Below are 18,781 nucleotides of genomic sequence, written 5' to 3'. Positions count from 1 at the left end.
AACCGATACGCGATCGAGAAGGCTAAGTCAGACTATCTTTAGCAACGCCCCCACAATCCTCCTTTGACGCATTAGTGACCTCTGACCTAGAATCCTGTAGCCACTTCCTGCTGACCCCTGACCCCGTTGATTTCCGTCTACAAAGTTGCTTTCACCTATGACTTTTGCTGGTTACGAGGTTACGGAACGTAATATGATAAAGGGTACTAACACTGTTTTCAGACTTCATGTGTTCGAGTTCTGGCTCTGCAGCTCACCAGCTTCGGCAGCTATCTCTGCCTTAGTTTTTTCATCTGTAAAATGGGAGAGAATATGAAATACCCTTCAAATAATAATTTGTTGAGAGGATGGATTTAGACAAGTCTCATAGATCGCCTGGCACCATAGCAATCACTCAGTAAATGTCAGATGTTGTTAATTAACCATTTTTATACAGTGGCTTAGTTTAGATGCAAAGCTCTTCCAGAACCTGATGATCTCTGCACTCAGAATGCCCCCAGCCTGTTGGAAGAGCTACAGTTCCTGGAGTAATTATTACCCCATTTAATGAATAACAATATTCTAGCTAATAGTTGTAGGATTTTTAAAAATACACATGACTTCACTTAATTCTTTGTATAACAGTTACTCATTTAACAATTTTCATTTTATTTTCTTTCATTAGCACTGCTGTGTGCCAAGCCATCTTCTTGGTTCTGGAAATACAGTAGTGAACAAAAGTTCTTGCTCTCCTGTGATTGACAGTAAGTAACAGTTATTGTGAGTCATGAAGTGGTTCATTCATTGAAAAAAAAAATTGCACCTCTGTTCTGTGCTGGAAGCTATATTAGGCACTGAGCATGCTTTAGTAAGCAGGCCAATTACTCCTGTCCTCAAGAGTCTATAGTTGAGTTCAGTGGTTCTCCAAGTGTGATCCTAGGATCAACAGTATCAGTATCACCTGGGAACCTGTTAGAAACACAAATATCAAACCCATTGTCGATATATTGAATCAGAAATTTGGGAGGTGAAACCCCACAAGACAAGGTTTTAGGCCCTCCAGACAATTCAGTAGCATACTGAAGACTGAGACCTACCAGTCTAGATTAGTAATTTGCCAAATTCAATTAATATTTGTTGAGCACCTGTCTTAGGCTATGCCATTTGCTAAGCATTCTCACATAATTTATCCCATTTAATTCTCGTATCAGCATAGGAAAAATATTTATTGTATTTATAAATATATATGTATATATTATATACATACTATAATATATGAATATATTAGTAGATTATTTCATTACATAATCATCTAATCCTGTACATATTACTATATGTAATTAATTATATTACATATTACTATATGTAATTACATATTACTACATGTAATTGTATTACTATTATAATTAATTCATATATTACATGTACATATATTACTATATGTGATTAATTATATTGCTATATGTATTAAATATACAAAATATATTAGTAGATTATTTCATTACACAGTCATCTAATCCTGTATTCACTGTCTTATTTTAGGGAATTAGTAGCTTTAAAATTTTTCCAGGTCTGGGTGGCTCAGTCAGTTAAGTGTCTGCCTTTGTCTCAGGTCATGATCTCAGGGTCCTGAGATGGAGCCCCACATCCAGTTCCCTGCTCGGCAGCTGCCTCTCCCTATCCGACTGCCTGCTGCTCTGCCTACTTGTGCGCGCTCTCCTCTCTCTCTCTGTCAAATAAATAAATAATATCTTTTTTTAAAAAATTAAATAAATAAAATAAAATTTTTTCAGGTGAGGGGCACCTGACTTCCCCAGTCAGTAAGGCATGCAACTCTTCATCTCAGGGCTGTAAGTTCAAGCCTCACACTGGGTATGGAGACTACTTAAACATAAAATCTTTTAAGAAAAATTTTTTTGCCAGGTGATTCTAATGTGCACTCAAGCTTAATTGAAAGTCGCTGGTATTGGGGCGCCTGGGTGGCTCAGTGGGTTAAAGCCTCTGCCTTCGGCTCAGGTCATGATCCCAGGGTTCTAGGATCAATTCCCCCATCGGGCTCTCTGCTCAACAGAAGCCTGCTTCCCTTCCTCTCTCTCTGCCTGCCTCTCTGCCTGCTTGTGATCTCTGTCTGTCAAATAAATAAATAAAATCTTTTAAAAAAAAAAAAGGAAAATCGCTGGTATTGCACAATGGCTGACATGTAGCAAGTAATAAATACTTGACTAGTGAGTGAGAGGATATTTAGAGGGGCTCCTGGGTGGCTCAGTCGGTTAAGCATTTGAATCTTGATTTCCGCTCAGGTCATGATCTTGGGGTCATGGTCTCAGAGTTGTGAGATCAAGCCCTACATCGGGCTCTGCACTGGTTGTGGAGCCTACTTAAGATTCTCTCTCTTCTGGTTGCCTGGGTGGCTCAGGGGTTTAAGCCTCTGCCTTCAGCTCAGGTCATGTTCTCAGGGTCCTGGGATCAAGCCCTGCATCGGGCTCTCTGCTCAGCAGGGAGCCTGCTTCCCCATCTCTCTCTCTGCCTGCTTACTTGTGATCTCTCTCTTTCTGTCAAATAAATAGATAAAAATCTTTAAAAAAAAAAAAAGAGAGAGAGAGAGATTCTCTCTCTTCCTCTCCCTCTGCCCCTCCCCCAGTTTTTTCTCTCTCTCTCTAAAATAATAATAATAATAAAATTTAAATTTTGAGAAAGGACATTTAGATACTCTTTTAACTGATTAGGTCAAGTTACTGCCCAAGATAATAAATGGTGGAGCAAGATTCCAAGTCCAGTCTAGACACTAAGCCCCAAGTATTTTCTGACTACATGATTCACCAAGGCAAACAGCATTTAGCACACCAGTAGAGCAGCTATTCCAGGAAACTCTAAAGCTTTGGATAACTCTACTTACAGCATCATTATGTTATGATCTATAACAGAAAGAGATCTCTTCGACTACATTCATTGAATGGAAACCTAAAAATAAGTAAAAATTTTATTATTCACATGGGTTAGCATGTTTATGGCACACCATCTGTAGCCATCTTTCCATGACCAGCCAACATTTACTGAGCACCCATCACATCAGGCATTGCTCTCTGGCCTGTTGATGGGCTATTGCATATAGTCCTTTCAAATTTCTCACCGTCTAGGATGAAGACAGGCCTATAAATAAGCTACAATATTGACTGAGAAATGCAATAAAAATATGAATGAGATACATATGTTGCCCAGAGAAAGGAAGGATTAATTCTATAGGAAGGAAATTGGGAGATGGGCAGGAAAGGCTTTATGGAAGAGGCAAGAATTCAAGTGGGGTAGGGCTGATTAGAATTCCTCTACATTGCCCACCATTGCACATTAGAATCATCTGCGGTACTTCTTTTTTTAAGATTTATTTATTTATTTATTTATTTGAGAGAGAGAGAGGAAGAGAGAGAGTACACAAGCAAGGGGAGAGGTAGAGGAGAAGCAGACTCCCTGATGAACAGGGAACCCAAGGTGGGCTCAATCTCCTGACCAGGAAGATCATCACCTGAGCTGAAAGGAAGAGTCAAATGCTTAACCAACTGAGCCACCCAGGCACCCCTTCTGTGGTACTTTTTAAAATGGCAAAACTAGGTGCAGCAACATGGATGGATCTAGAAGGTATAATGCTAACTGAAATAAGTCAGAAAAAGACAAATATCATATGATTTCATTCATATGTAGAATTTAAGAAGTAAAATAGATGAACAGAGAAAAAAGTAATAATAGACTTATATATTGTATATTTATATAAATTTTATTTATATATTATTATATTTATTTATATATTATATATTTTATTTATATATCATTTATATAAATAAGACTATATATACACATATATTTATATATATATAACTTATATATAAAAAAGACAATAGAGAATAAACTGATGGTTTCCATAAAGGAAGTAGGTGGAGGAATAGGTGAAATAGATGAACTGATGACCACTGAGTAATGTATAGAATTGTGAAATCACTATATCGTACATCTGAAACTAACACTGTAACACTGTATGTTAACTATTATATGGGAATTAAAATAAATAAACCAATAAATAAATAAATTTTAAAGGAAGGAAAAATGTACAAGATTTATACGAAGAAAATTTAAAACATTTCTGAGGAACATAAGATCAAAACAAATGTAAGTGCATCCCATTCATTCATTCATTCATTCACTAAAAATAGCACTTATAGCATGCCAGGCATTTTTCTAGGCTTTGGAGATACAAAACTGAACAAAACAGAGAAAAATCCTTGCCATCTAGGAATATTCCAGCAGGTAGCAGAATCTAACATGAAAAATATGTCAATTCTCCCTAAATTAATCTATAAAGTTCACAATACCAATAAAAATGCCAATAAAGGGGCACCTGGGTGGCTCAGTCAATTAAACTTCTGCCTTCAGCTCACGTCATAATTTCAGGGCTCTGGGATGGAGCCTAGTGACAGGCTCCCTGCTCCTGGGGAAGTCAGCTTGTCCCTCGTCCTCTCCCCCTCTGCCCTTCTGCCCCACTCCAGCTCTCTCCCTCTCTCTCAAGTAAATAAATAAACAAATAAATTTAAAATGCCAATAATATTTTGAGGAAGCAAGATATATTTAATATTACTGCAAAAATGGAATGTGCATCCTTGCAAAGAGTCTGTAAAAAAACAAACAAACAAACAGAAAACAAAATCCAAAGTATACTGTGATCCCAAACCTATTTAATGTTGATATGAAAGAATAGAGAGAGCCTGTCCATGATGCCAACCTGAATGAGGTATTAGAGTTATGACTCAATGTTACACTATCAATCATTTCTCCCCAAGAGGGAATATAAAAAGAGCCAGATATCCCGGAACAGTGAGCCTTGAGTGGGAAGGCTGGCAAAGCTTCTGTGTCTACCTCCCAGACATTAGTCAGAGTCTCGATCTGCTTGGATATATCAGAGGAAAAAAGGAAAAAAAAAAAAAAAAAAAAAAAAAAAAAACCAAGAAAGGGAAAGAGGGAGGGAGAAAAGAAAGGAAAGGAAAGGAAAAGAAAAGAGAACAAAAAAGAAAAAAGAAATAGCATAGACTTAGGACATTTCAGAACCCATTGTTAGGCTCTCTTAGTGTTTCGTGATACTGGCTTGCATAAAATAAAGGTATGGCAGAAGGATCATGTTCTGAGGCACTTGGGTGGCTCAGCACGTTAAGCCTCTGCCTTCAGCTCAGGTCAAGATCTCAGGGTTCTAGGATCAAGCCCCCCATCCGGCTCTCTGCTTAGCAGGGAGCCTGCTTGCCCCGCCCCTCCCCATTTTTAAAAAGATTTTATTTATTTATTTGACAGAGAGAGAGAGAGAGATCACAAGTAGTCAGAGAGGCAGGCAGAGGGGGAGGGGGAAGCAGACTCCCTGCTGAGCAGAGAGCCCGATGTGGGGCTCAGATCCCAGGACCCTGAGATCATGACCTGAGCAGAGGCTTAACCCACTGAGCCACCCAGGCGCCCCTTCCCCCACCTCTTTGCCTGCCTCTCTGCCTATTTGTGATTTCTCTGTCTCTGTCAAATAAATAAATGAAATCTTTAAAAGAGAGAGAGAAAAAAAGAGAGAGGGGGACTAAGGTGTTAAGATGACAATTACGCCTTCATTTAAAAACAATAATAGGCGTAATTGTCATCTTAACACCTTCATTTAAAGATTTCATTTATTTATTTGACAGAGACAGAGAAATCACAAATAGGCAGAGAGGCAGGCAAAGAGGTGGGGGAAGGGGCGCCTGGGTGTTAAGATGACAATTACGCCTTCATTTAAAAACAATAATAGGGGGGCGCCTGGGTGGCTCAGTGGATTAAGCCGCTGCCTTCGGCTCAGGTCATGATCTCAGTGTCCTGGGATCGAGCCCCGCATCGGGCTCTTTGCTCAGCGGGAGCCTGCTTCCTCCTCTCTCTCTGCCTGACTCTCCCCCTACTTGTGATCTTTCTCTCTGTCAAATAAATTAATTAAAAAATCTTTAAAAAAAAAAAAAAAAAAAAAAAAAAAAAAAAAAAACAATAATAGGGCGCCTGGGTGGCTCAGTGGGTTGAGCCGCTGCCTTCGGCTCGGGTCATGATCTCAGGGTCCTGGGATCGAGGCCCGCATTGGGCTCTCTGCTCAGCAGGGAGCCTGCTTCCCTCTCTCTCTCTCTGCCTGCCTCTCTGTCTACTTGTGATCTCTCTCTGTCAAGTAAATAGATAAAATCTTTAAAAACAAAACAAAAAAACAATAATAATTGTGTTTTGTTCTGTAAAACTCTTGCTGTCTAGATATTCTTACGTCATTGCTTATTTAAAAAGTAGAATTAGGGGCACCTGGGTGGCTCAGTGGGTTAAAGCCTCTGCCTCCGGCTCAGGTCATGATCCCAGGGTCCTGGGATCGAGCCCCGCATTGGGCTCTCTGCTCAGCAGGGAGCCTGCTTCCCTTCCTCTCTGCCTGCCTCTCTGCCTACTTGCGATCTCTGTCTGTCAAATAAATAAATAAAATCTTTAAAAAAAAAAAAGTAGAATTAGGCTTAGACTAGAAAAGAGAGTTAATTCTAATTTTTGGCAAGTCCCTAAAATTCAGGGACTAAATGAACAGGGAATCGCAAAGTGGACAATTACAAGAGTTGCTGAAAGCGGGAAAACGTTAAAAAAATAAAACAGAAAAAAAAATGAGGGGTGCTTGGGTGGCTCAGTAGGTTAAGCCTCTGCCTTCAGCTCTGGTCTTGATCCCAGTGTCCTAGGATCGAGGACCACATCGGATCTCTCCTCAGCGGAGAGCCTGCTTCCTCCTCTCTCTCTCTCTCTGCCTGTGTCTCTGCCTGCTTGTGATCTCTGTCTGTCAAATAAATAAATAAAATCTTAAAAAAAAAAAACAACTAAATGAAATAAAACAGCAATACTGGGTATCAGACCAATAAATTCTGAATTCCTAGAGCTGAGACCTGGGAATCATTATATATACACATTAATAGACTATTTTGTTATATAATCCTATATGGCGTCTCACATTTGGAAGCCAGGAGCTTTAAAAGCTATACTGTACTCAGCACTGCAGTGAGTTATGGATCTCCATTTTGATTAACAGGCGCATTAATACAGCAGGGGGCACACTACTTCTGGGGAGCCTGTGAACTTAAGGGACAAGTCCAGCCACTCCTTGCCATGGAACTGAAGCCACTGCTGCTGCCACTTTGAAATGAGCTTTGGAGGAAAGCAGTTGGGATTTATCTGTGATGCTATCAGGGAAGGCCCAGTCTCTGAAAGTATGTATATTAGTTGGAGCTAGTACTCTGAGTCCTAAGTGAAAGACCCATGTAGGAGAATGCGAGAAAGGGGAGGGCAGAAGTTTTTACTATAATTAGCTTTGGATGTAATACAGCTGGGGGAGGGAAGGGAGTAGAGCCGGCAACTATTTTGAGCAGGGCTCAGATTGACAGGACATGTGTGCTGGACTGTACTGATCCCAGGGCCAAGTTGCCTGCCTGTGGTGTGTGGTGTGGGGGGGAAGGCCTGGGGCAGCAGGAGTAGGACAGCCATACAGACAGGCCGGACGGGGTACCAGCGCCTCGACTTCTCTCCCTGGGACACTATCCAAACTCCGAGGGCCTTGGGCCAAGCTGAGCGATGGGTGCTGAGGAGAAGGTGCTGGTCACATTGTCAGGGGGAGCCCCCTGGGGTTTCCGACTTCAGGGGGGGGCCGAGCAGAGGAAACCTTTACAGGTGTCCAAGGTAAGGGAGAGCCCCTATGATTGAGGTTTCAGGGAAAGGGGAACCCAGGGGAATCTGGAAAGAGTCATGTGGCGGCCTTTGGGGGAGAGATGGGAGGCTGTGGAGAAGAGGAGTGGGGGTGGGCAGGTGGGCAGGGAAGCATGCTCGTCTGGTGGGAGGAGTAGTTTCTAAGCACAGGCTTCTTATGGGGGGTTGGAGGGCTCTTAGAGAAGAATTCCTGGCTTCTGGGAGCAGAAAAAAAAAGAAAGACTGCCTCAGTTCTTTGTGGTACCATCGAAGCAGGGGCCCAGGTCTGGCCGTCCAGTCTTTGCATTCCTGACTCTATGCCTCTCCTCCAAATTCCATGAATATAGGGAAGATTCTAATTTTTCTTTAACTATATTGGTATGTGATGAGCTGAGGCTTTGTTACTCAGTCCTGCCCTACCCTGCCCTACCCTGCCCAGGCCTTCAGGGCTCCTCTTTCCCATCACCAGACCCTTTCTCTCATGAGGCAAGACTTTTTAGGTGCTAGGAGGGTTATGGCAAGGTCTGGCCTGTCAGATGAAGCTGTTAAGTGGTTTCACCATACAGGCTTAGTTTTCTCATCTATAACATGTGGGTAATAACAGTACCTACTTCATAGAACCATTCTCAGGATTAAATGCAATAATACATGTAGAATGCTTGGCACCATACCTAACATTTAGCAACCACTCAACAAATGATAGCCATTACCACTATTATTATTACTTTCCCATATGTATATCTGTGTGCACACGTGGCATACATATACATACACAGCTACAGTCTCCCCAGGATCTGCTAGACTCCCTCCAGTCTGGAATAATGTTCTAAAATCTTGACTGTGTAGGTAATGGCCTAGAAGAGAACCATTAGCTAGTAAAGATACTGCCCTTGAAAGGAAATCTTTAAGGGATCCAACTGCCATTTCTAGTACCTCCGCTCTGCAGTTTTCCCCAAGCCTCTTTGATCTGGTGATTACCCTGCCTCCCCTCATATGATGTATGATGTATATTACTCCCTTCTTCCCTCTAGATAGGCCCCCTCAACTGCAGCTCCATGTTCCTCCCCATCCTTTCTTACCCTGCAAAGTATATCCCCTCCATCCATAGGTCCTTGCTGTCCTGACTCCTTTCATTCTATTCCCACTTAGAGCCCTCCCTCACCTACAATCTCTCCTCCCAACCTCAGATCCGAAGACAGAGCCAGGCTGGCAGAGCAGGACTCCGAGAGAGGGACCAGCTTTTAGCCATCAACGGGGTCTCCTGCACCAGCCTCTCTCATGCCAGTGCCATGAGCCTCATTGATGCCTCAGGGAGTCAACTTGTCCTCACAGTGCGGAGGTATGGACCCCTCCCACCCCAGCCCAGCTCACCCCCCCCAGCCCAGGGCTCCCAATCCTTGTCTCAGCTCTATGTCTTACTGGCCTGGCTTCAGCTACTAAGTGCCCACTTCTGCTTGTAAGTTTGTGCTGGAGTATAGATGTTTGTCAGTGCCTCCCAGGGGGTTCCAGTGTATCTGCAATTAAGGGATGGGGGTGTCAAGTGGGTATTTGAGTTTACGCGCTTACTTTGAGCCCACGTCGAGCCCTTGTCTGTCTCCTTACCATCTCATCTCCCTCTAAGCCAATGTCCACTCACAGCCCTTCCAGCACATTTGCATCCCAGTTTGCCTGCAGATCCCTACTCTTCCCTGCCTATTCATTCAGTCCCCTCCCTCCCTTCCTTCTCCCATCCCTCTGGATCTCACTAGCTGTCAGTCACCCAGCCCATTTCTCAAGTCCTGTCCTCTTTCCCATCCAGGGTAGAGGATGAGGGGCCTGTGTGGTCTCCATCCCCTGGTGAGCTTCAGGTGTTATCACCCTTATCTCCACTGAGTCCTGAGCCCCCTGGCGCTCCAGTCCCCCAGCCTCTTCAGCCTGGGAGCCTCCTCTCGCCCCCTGACAGTGAAGCTTACTACGGAGAGACAGACAGTGATGCAGATGGCCCTGCCGCCCAGGAGAAGCCCCGCCGGCCCCGCCGCAGAGGCCCCACAAGGCCCTCCCCTCCGGGAGCCCTACCTGATGAGGTCTACCTATCCGACAGCCCTGCAGAGCCAGCACGTGCAGCCGCTAGTCCTCCCAGTCAGGGTGACAGCCGTGTGAGCTCCCCATCTTGGGAGGGTGGGACAGCCCTTCAGCTACCCCCAGCCGAGGCCCTGCTGTTGCCCCATGGCCCCCTCCGGCCTGGGCCTCATCTCATCCCTATGGTGGGGCCTGTTCCCCACCCGGTGGCAGAAGACCTCACTACTACCTACACCCAGAAGGCCAAGCAAGCCAGTAAGTGCCCAAACCCTTTTTTCCCTAGCCAGGATCCTTCGGTCTGAATCCTAAATCTACCTCTCCATAACCATCTTTATGCTTTCTTTGGATATAGTCCTGGGGACAAGTGGAGAAGAGAGATGAGTAGAAGGGGGAAATAATTATTCTCACAATCCCCATTATTTTTACTGTTTGAACCAGTCTGGCAAAAGGTGTAGGTGGTTCAATCCAACCCAGGAACAGAGTGAGTAGGGAAGTTGGAAAGGGACATGAAATCAACAAAGGGTTTGCTTTTTGTTGTTGCTCTGATTTTGCTAAGTGTAGGACAGGTGAGGGCAGAGTTCAGACATGATGCAGGGGGGGGGGGTTTGGAAGCAGGGCAGGGGCTTTTCAGTGTTAATTTCAGGCATAGCATCAGAGCTACCTTTGACCTTTCTAAATTCATCTGCATTCCTGGGGACTGGGAGCATATGGGATAGTCATGAGATCCCTAGGAAGTGGTAGAGGGAGGGATCTTCAACTCCTTATCTCCTGCAAGAATGTAAGCCTGGGCAGAAAAAGCCAGTACCACTTATCTCAAGCTCTTTGCTATTTTTGATGTGAGCTACAGAACAAGGTCTAATGGTGAACTTTCTCCCTGTCCCATGCCTTTACTCCGGAGAGTTTTTCTTGTCATGTTGAAAATCTAGGATTACCCCCTCTGGTTCTCATCTCTCATTCCTCCCCTCTACCATTCTGATTTCTGATCCGTAGAGTTTTGTGTGTCTAAGTCTGGAACGGGGCTAAGGACATTGATTTAGAGTCTGACATCCCTGAGAATGTCCAATATCCCACAAAGAAATTCCAGATGCATGCCCAGGATCCCATGCTTATCCCCAATTCTCATTTTAGCACCCCTCCCTTCCTATGGTGCTGGGTAAGACTGCAGTTAGTTGCTCAGGGATATTTTTAGCCAAGCAGACCTCATTGTCCAGTGGGGTGGGGGTGGGAGGAAGGGTAGGCAGGTGTCCACGTCCATCACACCGGGGCTTGTGGGGCAGCAGAGAAAAGGGAGGGGGCTAGGCTCCAAAAATAGCACAGTGAGCTCATTCAGCTGCCAGTGCTGGGGACAAGACAAAGGGGCTTTAAAAGGCGTGGGGGGTGGCTCAGGCTGGTCCTGCTCCAGCCAACACTGCATTTCTCGGCATGGAAACCTTTGAGCCCATCAGCCAAGAGCCCTTCAGCCAAGCCAGCTGCAACAAAGCCCCAGATCCAGCTTCTGGGCTCCAGGACCCATTCTATGCAGGTACTACCCTCCCATAGCCAAGAGAGTTCTGGGATTTAGAATGGAGGGGAATACATCAAAGGTTTAGGAAGGGATGTCTTTGGGCAAGGTCTTATTCCCTTATTCCTTCCTCCTTTTTGATTTCTTCTTCCTTCTTTTCTCAGGAGAGTTTCACTGCCCCTTTCTCAGAATGGGCTGATGCTATGGCCACATGTCAAAGGGGTTTGTGACCGCATGAGCTATAGAAAACTCATGGGGAGGGAGTGTGTGTGAGAGAAAGAAGTGTGAATCTGTGAATACATGAAGGCTTATATATAGGAATCCATGGAAGAATATATGCGTGAACAAGCAAGTGTCTGTATACATGTGTACCTGGTGTCAAGAAAGCTTTAATAGTCATATTTACTCACCGTGGGCCTCAGAGCTGCCATGAAATGCTAAATTTACCTACACTACCTCATTTAGTCCTCATAGCAATCCTATGAGATAGCCATTATCATGCTCATTTACCAATGAGGAAAATGAACTTCAATGAAGTGAGGTAACTCTACCAAGAACCAAAAACCTGAACCGAACCCTGACTCCAGTGCCTATCTCTCAGGCACAGCACAATTCTGTAGTACAAATGTTGGGATGGGTGGCATGAAAGCCCTAACTAGAAAGGAGCTTGGTATCTTGAGTGGAAAGTGGATGGAATTTCAAAAAATTTTCAGGAGGAACTGGGGATCGTAGATCAGAGAGAATCTGTGCCTAAGGCAGGGTTCTAGCAGCAGGGCAGGCTCTCCCATTTCCTGGCCCACCTCCCAGGCACCACATGGCATAGGAAGCCCTGCCCAGGTTCCCCTTCATACCTAGTCCTTGTGTGGCTGCCTGTTAGTGGCTCTCTACCTAGAAGGCTGACCCCCAAAGAAGCCCACCCCACTCCAACCCCAGCTGGGTGGGGGTTGGTGGTGGAATATATTTAGCTGGTGACCTTGAGATATCCTAAGGATTTGGAGGGTTACACTGGAGAGCAGCATTCTGGCTTTTCCTGCATCTCGGATCTGAGGCTATCCCTGGCTGTGAGTAGCAGGGGTGTGAAGTACAGAGGGGTGCCCTGGTGGTTGGAAGGCCAGTATCAGTTGTAAAATTTTGTCCAAACTGCAGGGTCTCTGCAGGGGCAACTAGGAAGGAGTATGCATGTGTGTGAAGGTATTTGAGTGACTGTGTTTTTGTGGGGGTACATGTGTATTTATATGTGTATATGTGAACTAGGGTGTATATAAGCTGGGGTATATATGAATGAGAGAGAAAAGTACATATGAGAGAATATGCCCATAACTGCCTCCACTATACCTGTATTCTTGTTTTCAAAGATTTTTATTTATTTTAAAGAGAAAGAGATCACAAGTAGGCAGGCAGAGAGAGAAAGGGAAGAAGGCTCCCTGCTGAGCAGAGAGCCCGATGCGGGATTTGATCCCAGGACCCTGAGATCATGACCTGAGCTGAAGGCAGATGCCTAACCCACTGAGCCACCCAGGTGCCCCTAGGCCCATATTCTTGTTGAACTGTGTGGTGGGAGTTATTTCCATGAATGTGTATGATTGTGCACTACATAATGTGGGTGGAATTGTGAGTAAAGATCCTTCTTCCTAAGGGTCCTTTGTGTCCCTATCATAAGGGGTGGGAAGAGGAGATAAGTCCCTAAGTTGCTGAAAAAAACCCTAACATGGTCTCATTTTATCTTTCCCTGGGACCTGCCTCATCTCCCTGGCTGCCATGGGAAGTGATTGTCCTCTACCCTGCCCCCCACCCCCAGCATTGCCAGCCAGCCAGGAATGGTGGGAGGCAGGGGAAGAATGTATGCGGGGTGGATAAGAGCACATCTCTGGGGAGATAGAAGCAGAGTAGATGGGAGAGAGGTTAGTAGAAGAGCTGTGATTAGAGTGGTGTCAGGGAGCCAACTAGACTCTGCCTTCCCTTCAACTGTCCTTGGTTTTGCCTTTCACCTACCACTCTGTCCCAAGTCGGAGGACTTTATTACAGGCAAGAGATACTGCGGATCAGGCCAGTTAAAAGACAGAAGGTGGGATGACTGCAGAAAGTGGCTGGGCTGGGCTGGGGCTGGGGTGAAAGCCGTGGGGAACAGGACTAGAAGAGGTTCACTGACCATTCTCCCTCCCGGCCTCCTCAGAACTGCAACGTGCAGAGAGTCTCCAAGAGAAGAGTGTGAAGGAGGCCAAGACCAAATGCCGGACGATTGCATCCCTACTAACTGCAGCCCCTAATCCCCACTCCAAGGGGGTGCTTATGTTTAAGAAGCGACGGCAGAGAGCCAAGAAGTACACCCTAGTGAGCTTTGGGGCTGCAGCTGGGCCAGGTGCTGAGGAAGAAGACGGGGTCCCTCCAACGAGCGAGTCGGAGCTGGATGAGGAGGCCTTCTCTGACGCCCGCAGCCTCACCAACCAGTGCGACTGGGACAGCCCCTATCTGGACATGGAGCTGGCCAGGCCAGGCTCAGCTGCAGCAGAGGCCCAGGGCGGGCAGCTGAGTGAGGCCTCTGGCAGAGGGGCCCAGCTCTTTGAACAGCAGCGCCAGCGCACAGCCTCCAGCACCCAGGAGCCGGCCCAGGATGGGCCAGTAGCCATGCCCAACGGGCAGGGCCTGCAGTCACCACCTCGGGCCCACAGTGCTCCTCCGGAGGCGGCTATGCTCCCATCCAGCCCTTCACCAGCCCCTGTAGCTAGCCCTAGACTCTTCTTCCCAGGCGGTGGAGCCCCAACTCCAGCTCCAAACATCTTTAACCGGTCAGCCAAACCCTTTACCCCAGGCCTACAAGGGCAGCGGCCAGGTACCACTTCGGTTATTTTCCGGCCCTTGGCTCCCAAGAGGGCGAGCGAAAGCCTGGGAGGCTTCAGCTCCACCCCACCGCCCTTCCAGTCCCCTCCACAGGGACCCACCCCTCTGTCCAGCCACGTGCCAGCCTCCGGTTCCCCCATCACTCCACGCTCCTCAGGCCCCGTGACAGCCACCAGTTCCCTGTACATCCCAGCCCCCAATCGTCCTGTAACGCCAGGAGGAACCCCAGAGCCTCCCGCTCCTCCTAGCGCCGCTGCCATGACCTCCACCGCTTCTATCTTCCTATCGGCCCCTCTGCGACCCTCTGCGCACCCAGAGGCTCCCGCCCCAGGCCCCGGGGCACCTGAGCCCCCCAGCGCTCGGGAGCAGCGCATCTCCGTGCCAGCTGCCCGCACTGGTATTCTCCAGGAGGCCCGGCGACGGGGAACCCGGAAGCAGATGTTTCGTCCGGGAAAGGAGGAGACGAAGAACTCGCCCAACCCCGAGCTGCTATCGTTGGTGCAGAACCTGGATGAAAAACCCCGGGCCGGCGGAGCGGAATCCGGTCCAGAGGAGGATGCTCTGAGTCTCGGGGCTGAAGCCTGCAACTTCATGCAGCCACCAGGGGGCAGGAGTTACAAGACTCCGTCTCACGTGACACCTAAAACCCCTCCTCCAATGGCACCCAAGACTCCGCCCCCGATGGCTCCCAAGACTCCACCTCCAGTGGCTCCTAAACCCCTGTCTCGAGGGTTCCTTGATGGCCTAGTGAATGGGGCAGCGCCTTTGGCTGCAATCTCTGAGCCCACAAGGCTTCAGGGCAGGGGTGGGGAGCTGTTTGCCAAGCGGCAAAGCCGAGCAGACAGGTATGTGGTGGAAGCTACACCTAGTGCTGGCCTTGGCCTTGGCCCTCGTCCCAGAAGCCCTTCCCCTACACCCTCACTGCCCCCTTCCTGGAAATATTCACCCAACATCCGTGCCCCACCTCCTATTGCTTACAACCCACTGCTTTCACCCTTCTTCCCCCAGGCTGCCCGAACTCTCCCTAATAAGGCCCAGTCCCAGGGTCCTCGGGCGACCCCCAAGCAGGGTATCAAGGCCCTGGATTTCATGCGGCACCAGCCCTACCAACTTAAAACTGCCATGTTCTGTTTCGATGAGGTTCCCCAAACTCCTGGCCCCAGCTCCTTAGGGCCCCCCAAAACTGCCCGAGTGCAGGAGATCCGCCGATTTTCCACTCCAGCACCCCAGCCCACTGCAGAACCCCTGGCCCCCACTGTACTAGCCCCCCGAGCAGCCACTACATTGGATGAGCCCATCTGGAGAGCAGAGCTGGCCTCAACCCCTGTCCTTAGCCCAGCGCCTCCTCCAGAGTCTCCCAGGGGTCTTGGGACTTCCCCCAGCTCCTGTGGCTTCCAGGTAGCCAGGCCCCGGTTCTCAGCCACCAGAACTGGATTGCAGGCTCATGTGTGGAGGCCAGGGGCAGGCCACCACTGAGCAGGGCACAGCTCCCAGGACCAAGGAGAGATGGAACACCCAATTCCTAAAGTTGCTTCTCCTACCTATCCCATGTCCTCTCTCAGGCATTTGGAGGCTAAATTCCCTCCTGCCAGAGATAGTTTTGGAGTTGGTGTCCCATCCTCCTGGCTCCCAACCTCCCTGCTGCTTTGTAACCTATTATCTCTGCTTTATTATCTGTGCTTCTCTTTGTCTCTGTAGTTCCTTGCGTCAATCTCTCTATCTCAGTCTGCACCCATGCCCCTCCGCTGGTCTCTATTTCTCTACATTTGTGCTTTCTGTGAACCTCATTTTAACATTCAATGAGAAGCACATGGAGAAGTTACTAGTGAGACCTCAAGCAAGAAGCTCACCATCAGTCAAGACTCAAAGGGACTGACTTGCTCTCTGTTTGCTCTAAATCCCTTGCTACTCCTCACTCTCATTTCCCAAGCTTGGCTGGCATATATCTAGATATGTATGTGAGCGTGTGTGTGTATGTGCAAGTGTGTTTGGCCACAGATGTTTTCTTATGCCTGGGGCAAGAGTAAGAGGAGTGGTCTAAATAAAAACCCAATCTGGGTCTTCCCTCTATACAGATTAAAGAAGGGTCAGATAGCCCCTCATGGAGAGTCTAGTGAGGAGAAAGAGACTGACTGAAATTTAAGACCAGTGCTTGTAGCAGGGGTATAGCATCTTGTGAAAATCACAGATTATGAGAAGACCTGAAGGGCAGGGGCAGTATGTAAGGGCTGAGTTATACCAGCTAGACCCAGAACAGAACTCAGAATTCTATTCAGGAGGTGCCTAGCTGGCTCAGTTGGAGAAGCATGTGACTCTTGATCTCAGGGTTGTGAGTTAGAGACCCACACTGGGGGCAGAGAGCACTTAAATGAATGAATGAATAAAATAAATAAATAAATAGTTCTATTCGTCAGGATTTCAGAAAGAGGCCATTTAAGAGGCCCACGCTGAGCTACAAGCTTCCAGGAAGTGAAAAAGAAAGGCAGAAAATTTCCTCTGGAATGGAAAAATGATTGGCTTCATTGCCTCATGCACCTGGGACAGAAAGGAGGGGAAAAGAGCTATGGTGTGGAAAGTGAGGCAGAAACCAGAAGCAGAGTGAATGAATGAAATTGACTGAGCCACAGGGAAAAGCATGAGTGGGTAGAGAGCAGTTTTGGCAGACAGGAGAGCTGGGTTTCAAGAAACTCACTGTGTACAACGGGGACTAGGAAAAAAAATTGAGAGAGAAGAATGCATTTGTTAGAATGAGGACAGATGATGGTCGGAGGATGTGAGAGTGTGGGCTGAGTGTCAAAAGAATAAGTAGTGTCTGTTCTACCTTCTCTGAGTCTGTCCTTCTACCTTCTGCAGCTTGTCATGATGACCTGGGAAAGGGCAAGGAAATAACCCAGAGCCAAAACCTCTTTTCAGCCCAACCCAATCCCCCACACCCTAGCTGTTGTTCTTTTCAGCTTCAGGTCCTGATCTCTGATCCTAAATGGGTATGGACTCCCCTCTCACCGTGACCACCACCAGTCAGCCACGTTTGCTGCTTGATCTGGATTGTTTCCTTTGCATATTGAGTGTGAGTCACAGTACTTTGGTTTGTGCACAAGAATAAACTTAAGTTCCAAACCTTTTGTCGCCATCTTCTCTTGTAGTTTTATATCCAAATCCTGATTCTCCTCCATTTTTTCTAACCTGTTTCCTGATCTGATTCCTTACTTCTTTTTCCACTACTGCCCTATTTTCACTCTTTGTCCTTCACTCCCTGGTCTTTTGCTCTTCTTAGTAGTTCAGTCCCATTCAGATTTAGCCACCTCCACCATTCCCTTTGGTTCTCTCTCCCCACATTCTTTACCCAGATTCTTTCCTTTTCCATCTCCTGCTCCATACTTCCCAGTCAAGTCCTCAATTTCAGAACCAAGAGGAGTGGAAAGGCCCTTGGAGCTTTTGCCATCATCATTTCCTAGCTCTCTGGAAGAAGCAATGATGTTTCCATGGGAAAGCAATTCCTGGAGGTGACGGTGGGGTGGGAGAGGGAAGGAGAAAAAGGGTGGATCAGTGTGGATTGAGTCTACTACAGAAGAGAAGGCACTGGAGGCAGGCTAGAATTAAGGACTTCTGAGAAAGTGCTGTTACTCCAGCAGGGGGCATATTTGTGCAAATAACCAGGCCCAGATGCTCCCGTGTCAGTTTCAGAATTCCAAAGGAAGGGCCCATTGAGCTGTAGGTTGACTGGTGTCTTCATCCACTCGGTAGTTTTAGGTACTCAATCACAGGAGACCAAAATTTTGGTTTGTTTTTGTTTTTGAGAGTAGGTTGGTGATGATGACAAAAATCACCATTTGCCATTTTTATTTTTTCTTTTAATTGCTTCTTTGGGTTGGGAGGGAATGGAGGAGGATAAAAGATGAGGGACCTGGAGGCTAAACTGGTCTAGGCAGAGGCCAGCTAGAGGGGTGTGGGATGATCTTTCAGTCCCTGGCCTGAGCTTGGAAAGTTCAGGATGTGAAAAGGACACGGTCAGGAAGAGCGGAGAGCTCACAAAGCAACAGAGGGGCATTCTGGGAGCTGCAAAGTCACTTCCTAAAGCTGCCATAACAAGATGGTGGTGACTGCAACAAAAGTGCTGTAGCTGCTGGTTCCAGAATCTGAGCAGGTGGAAGAGGGTCCAAGATGTTCATGCAGCTACTGTGGACAGGTCTGGGTAAATGACAGGTTTCCCTCATGGAGGCTCTCAAACTTGTGCCCTTGCCCAGGGAATCCTCTGGAAGAGTATGAATGGGACGGTCTAGACCCTAGGGAATGTGTGCTCCCTTTGAAGAAAGTCCCAAGTGGGAACCCTGGAGAGAAAAGGACCTGGCATACATGTACTTCTCAGACATCAACATGTGTCTTGCAAAGCAGGCCGAACTGAGCACCCCAGTAGCATATGGGGATGAAAAGGCAAAAACTGATCAAGTCTTCCCCACATCATCTCTGACATCATAGAAAGCACTGGATTTTGTTAGGTCAGGAAAGACCAACCCATTAGGGAACTTTGAATGAGCAGCTAGCTCCATTGTGTACAGACTTCCTTTCCCCAAACATAGCACCTTAAGCCGTCCCACCCCCAAAATGCACCTACATGTCCCTCCAGCTCCAGCCTGGATTGGTTTTGAGTGGCTCTCCAGACATGTTCTCCAC

General features: G+C 47.1%; 1 protein-coding gene across 3 annotated transcripts; it reads left to right on the top strand.

The window, feature by feature from the left end:
• The first annotated feature begins 140 nt into the window (after positions 1–140).
• Positions 141–17,233, top strand: SYNPO2L (synaptopodin 2 like). Of its 3 annotated transcripts, XM_004769426.3 has the most exons (6): positions 141–203; positions 665–743; positions 7,064–7,241; positions 8,901–9,052; positions 9,512–10,026; positions 13,446–17,233. In XM_004769426.3, exons 3-6 carry the CDS (start codon positions 7,212–7,214, stop codon positions 15,584–15,586), a joined length of 2,838 nt encoding a protein of 945 aa, XP_004769483.2. In that variant the 5' UTR covers positions 141–203; positions 665–743; positions 7,064–7,211; the 3' UTR covers positions 15,587–17,233. The 3 variants fall into 3 exon arrangements, with proteins under 3 accessions (XP_004769483.2, XP_004769482.2, XP_004769484.1); XM_004769425.3 differs by lacking the exons at positions 141–203; positions 665–743; positions 7,064–7,241 and adding an exon at positions 7,403–7,707; XM_004769427.3 differs by lacking the exons at positions 141–203; positions 665–743; positions 7,064–7,241; positions 8,901–9,052; positions 9,512–10,026 and adding an exon at positions 10,065–11,293.
• The last annotated feature ends 1,548 nt before the right edge of the window (positions 17,234–18,781 follow it).

This window comes from Mustela putorius, unplaced genomic scaffold (genome assembly GCF_011764305.1).
Source record: "Mustela putorius furo isolate JIRA1106 unplaced genomic scaffold, ASM1176430v1.1 tig00000698_pilon_pilon_pilon, whole genome shotgun sequence".
Classification (NCBI taxonomy): domain Eukaryota; kingdom Metazoa; phylum Chordata; class Mammalia; order Carnivora; family Mustelidae; genus Mustela; species Mustela putorius.
Note: the sequence above shows the minus strand (reverse complement) of the source record. Positions and strands in the feature narration are given on the sequence as shown.

Bases quoted from the DNA above. Each gene is read 5' to 3' on its own strand.
- SYNPO2L (XM_004769425.3), top strand. From the start codon at position 7,603: ATGGGTGCTGAGGAGAAGGTGCTGGTCACATTGTCAGGGGGAGCCCCC. The intron at 7,708-8,900 runs GTAAGGGAGAGC...TCCCAACCTCAG, and splicing joins AACCTTTACAGGTGTCCAAG to ATCCGAAGACAGAGCCAGGC. The intron at 9,053-9,511 runs GTATGGACCCCT...TTTCCCATCCAG, and splicing joins CTTGTCCTCACAGTGCGGAG to GGTAGAGGATGAGGGGCCTG.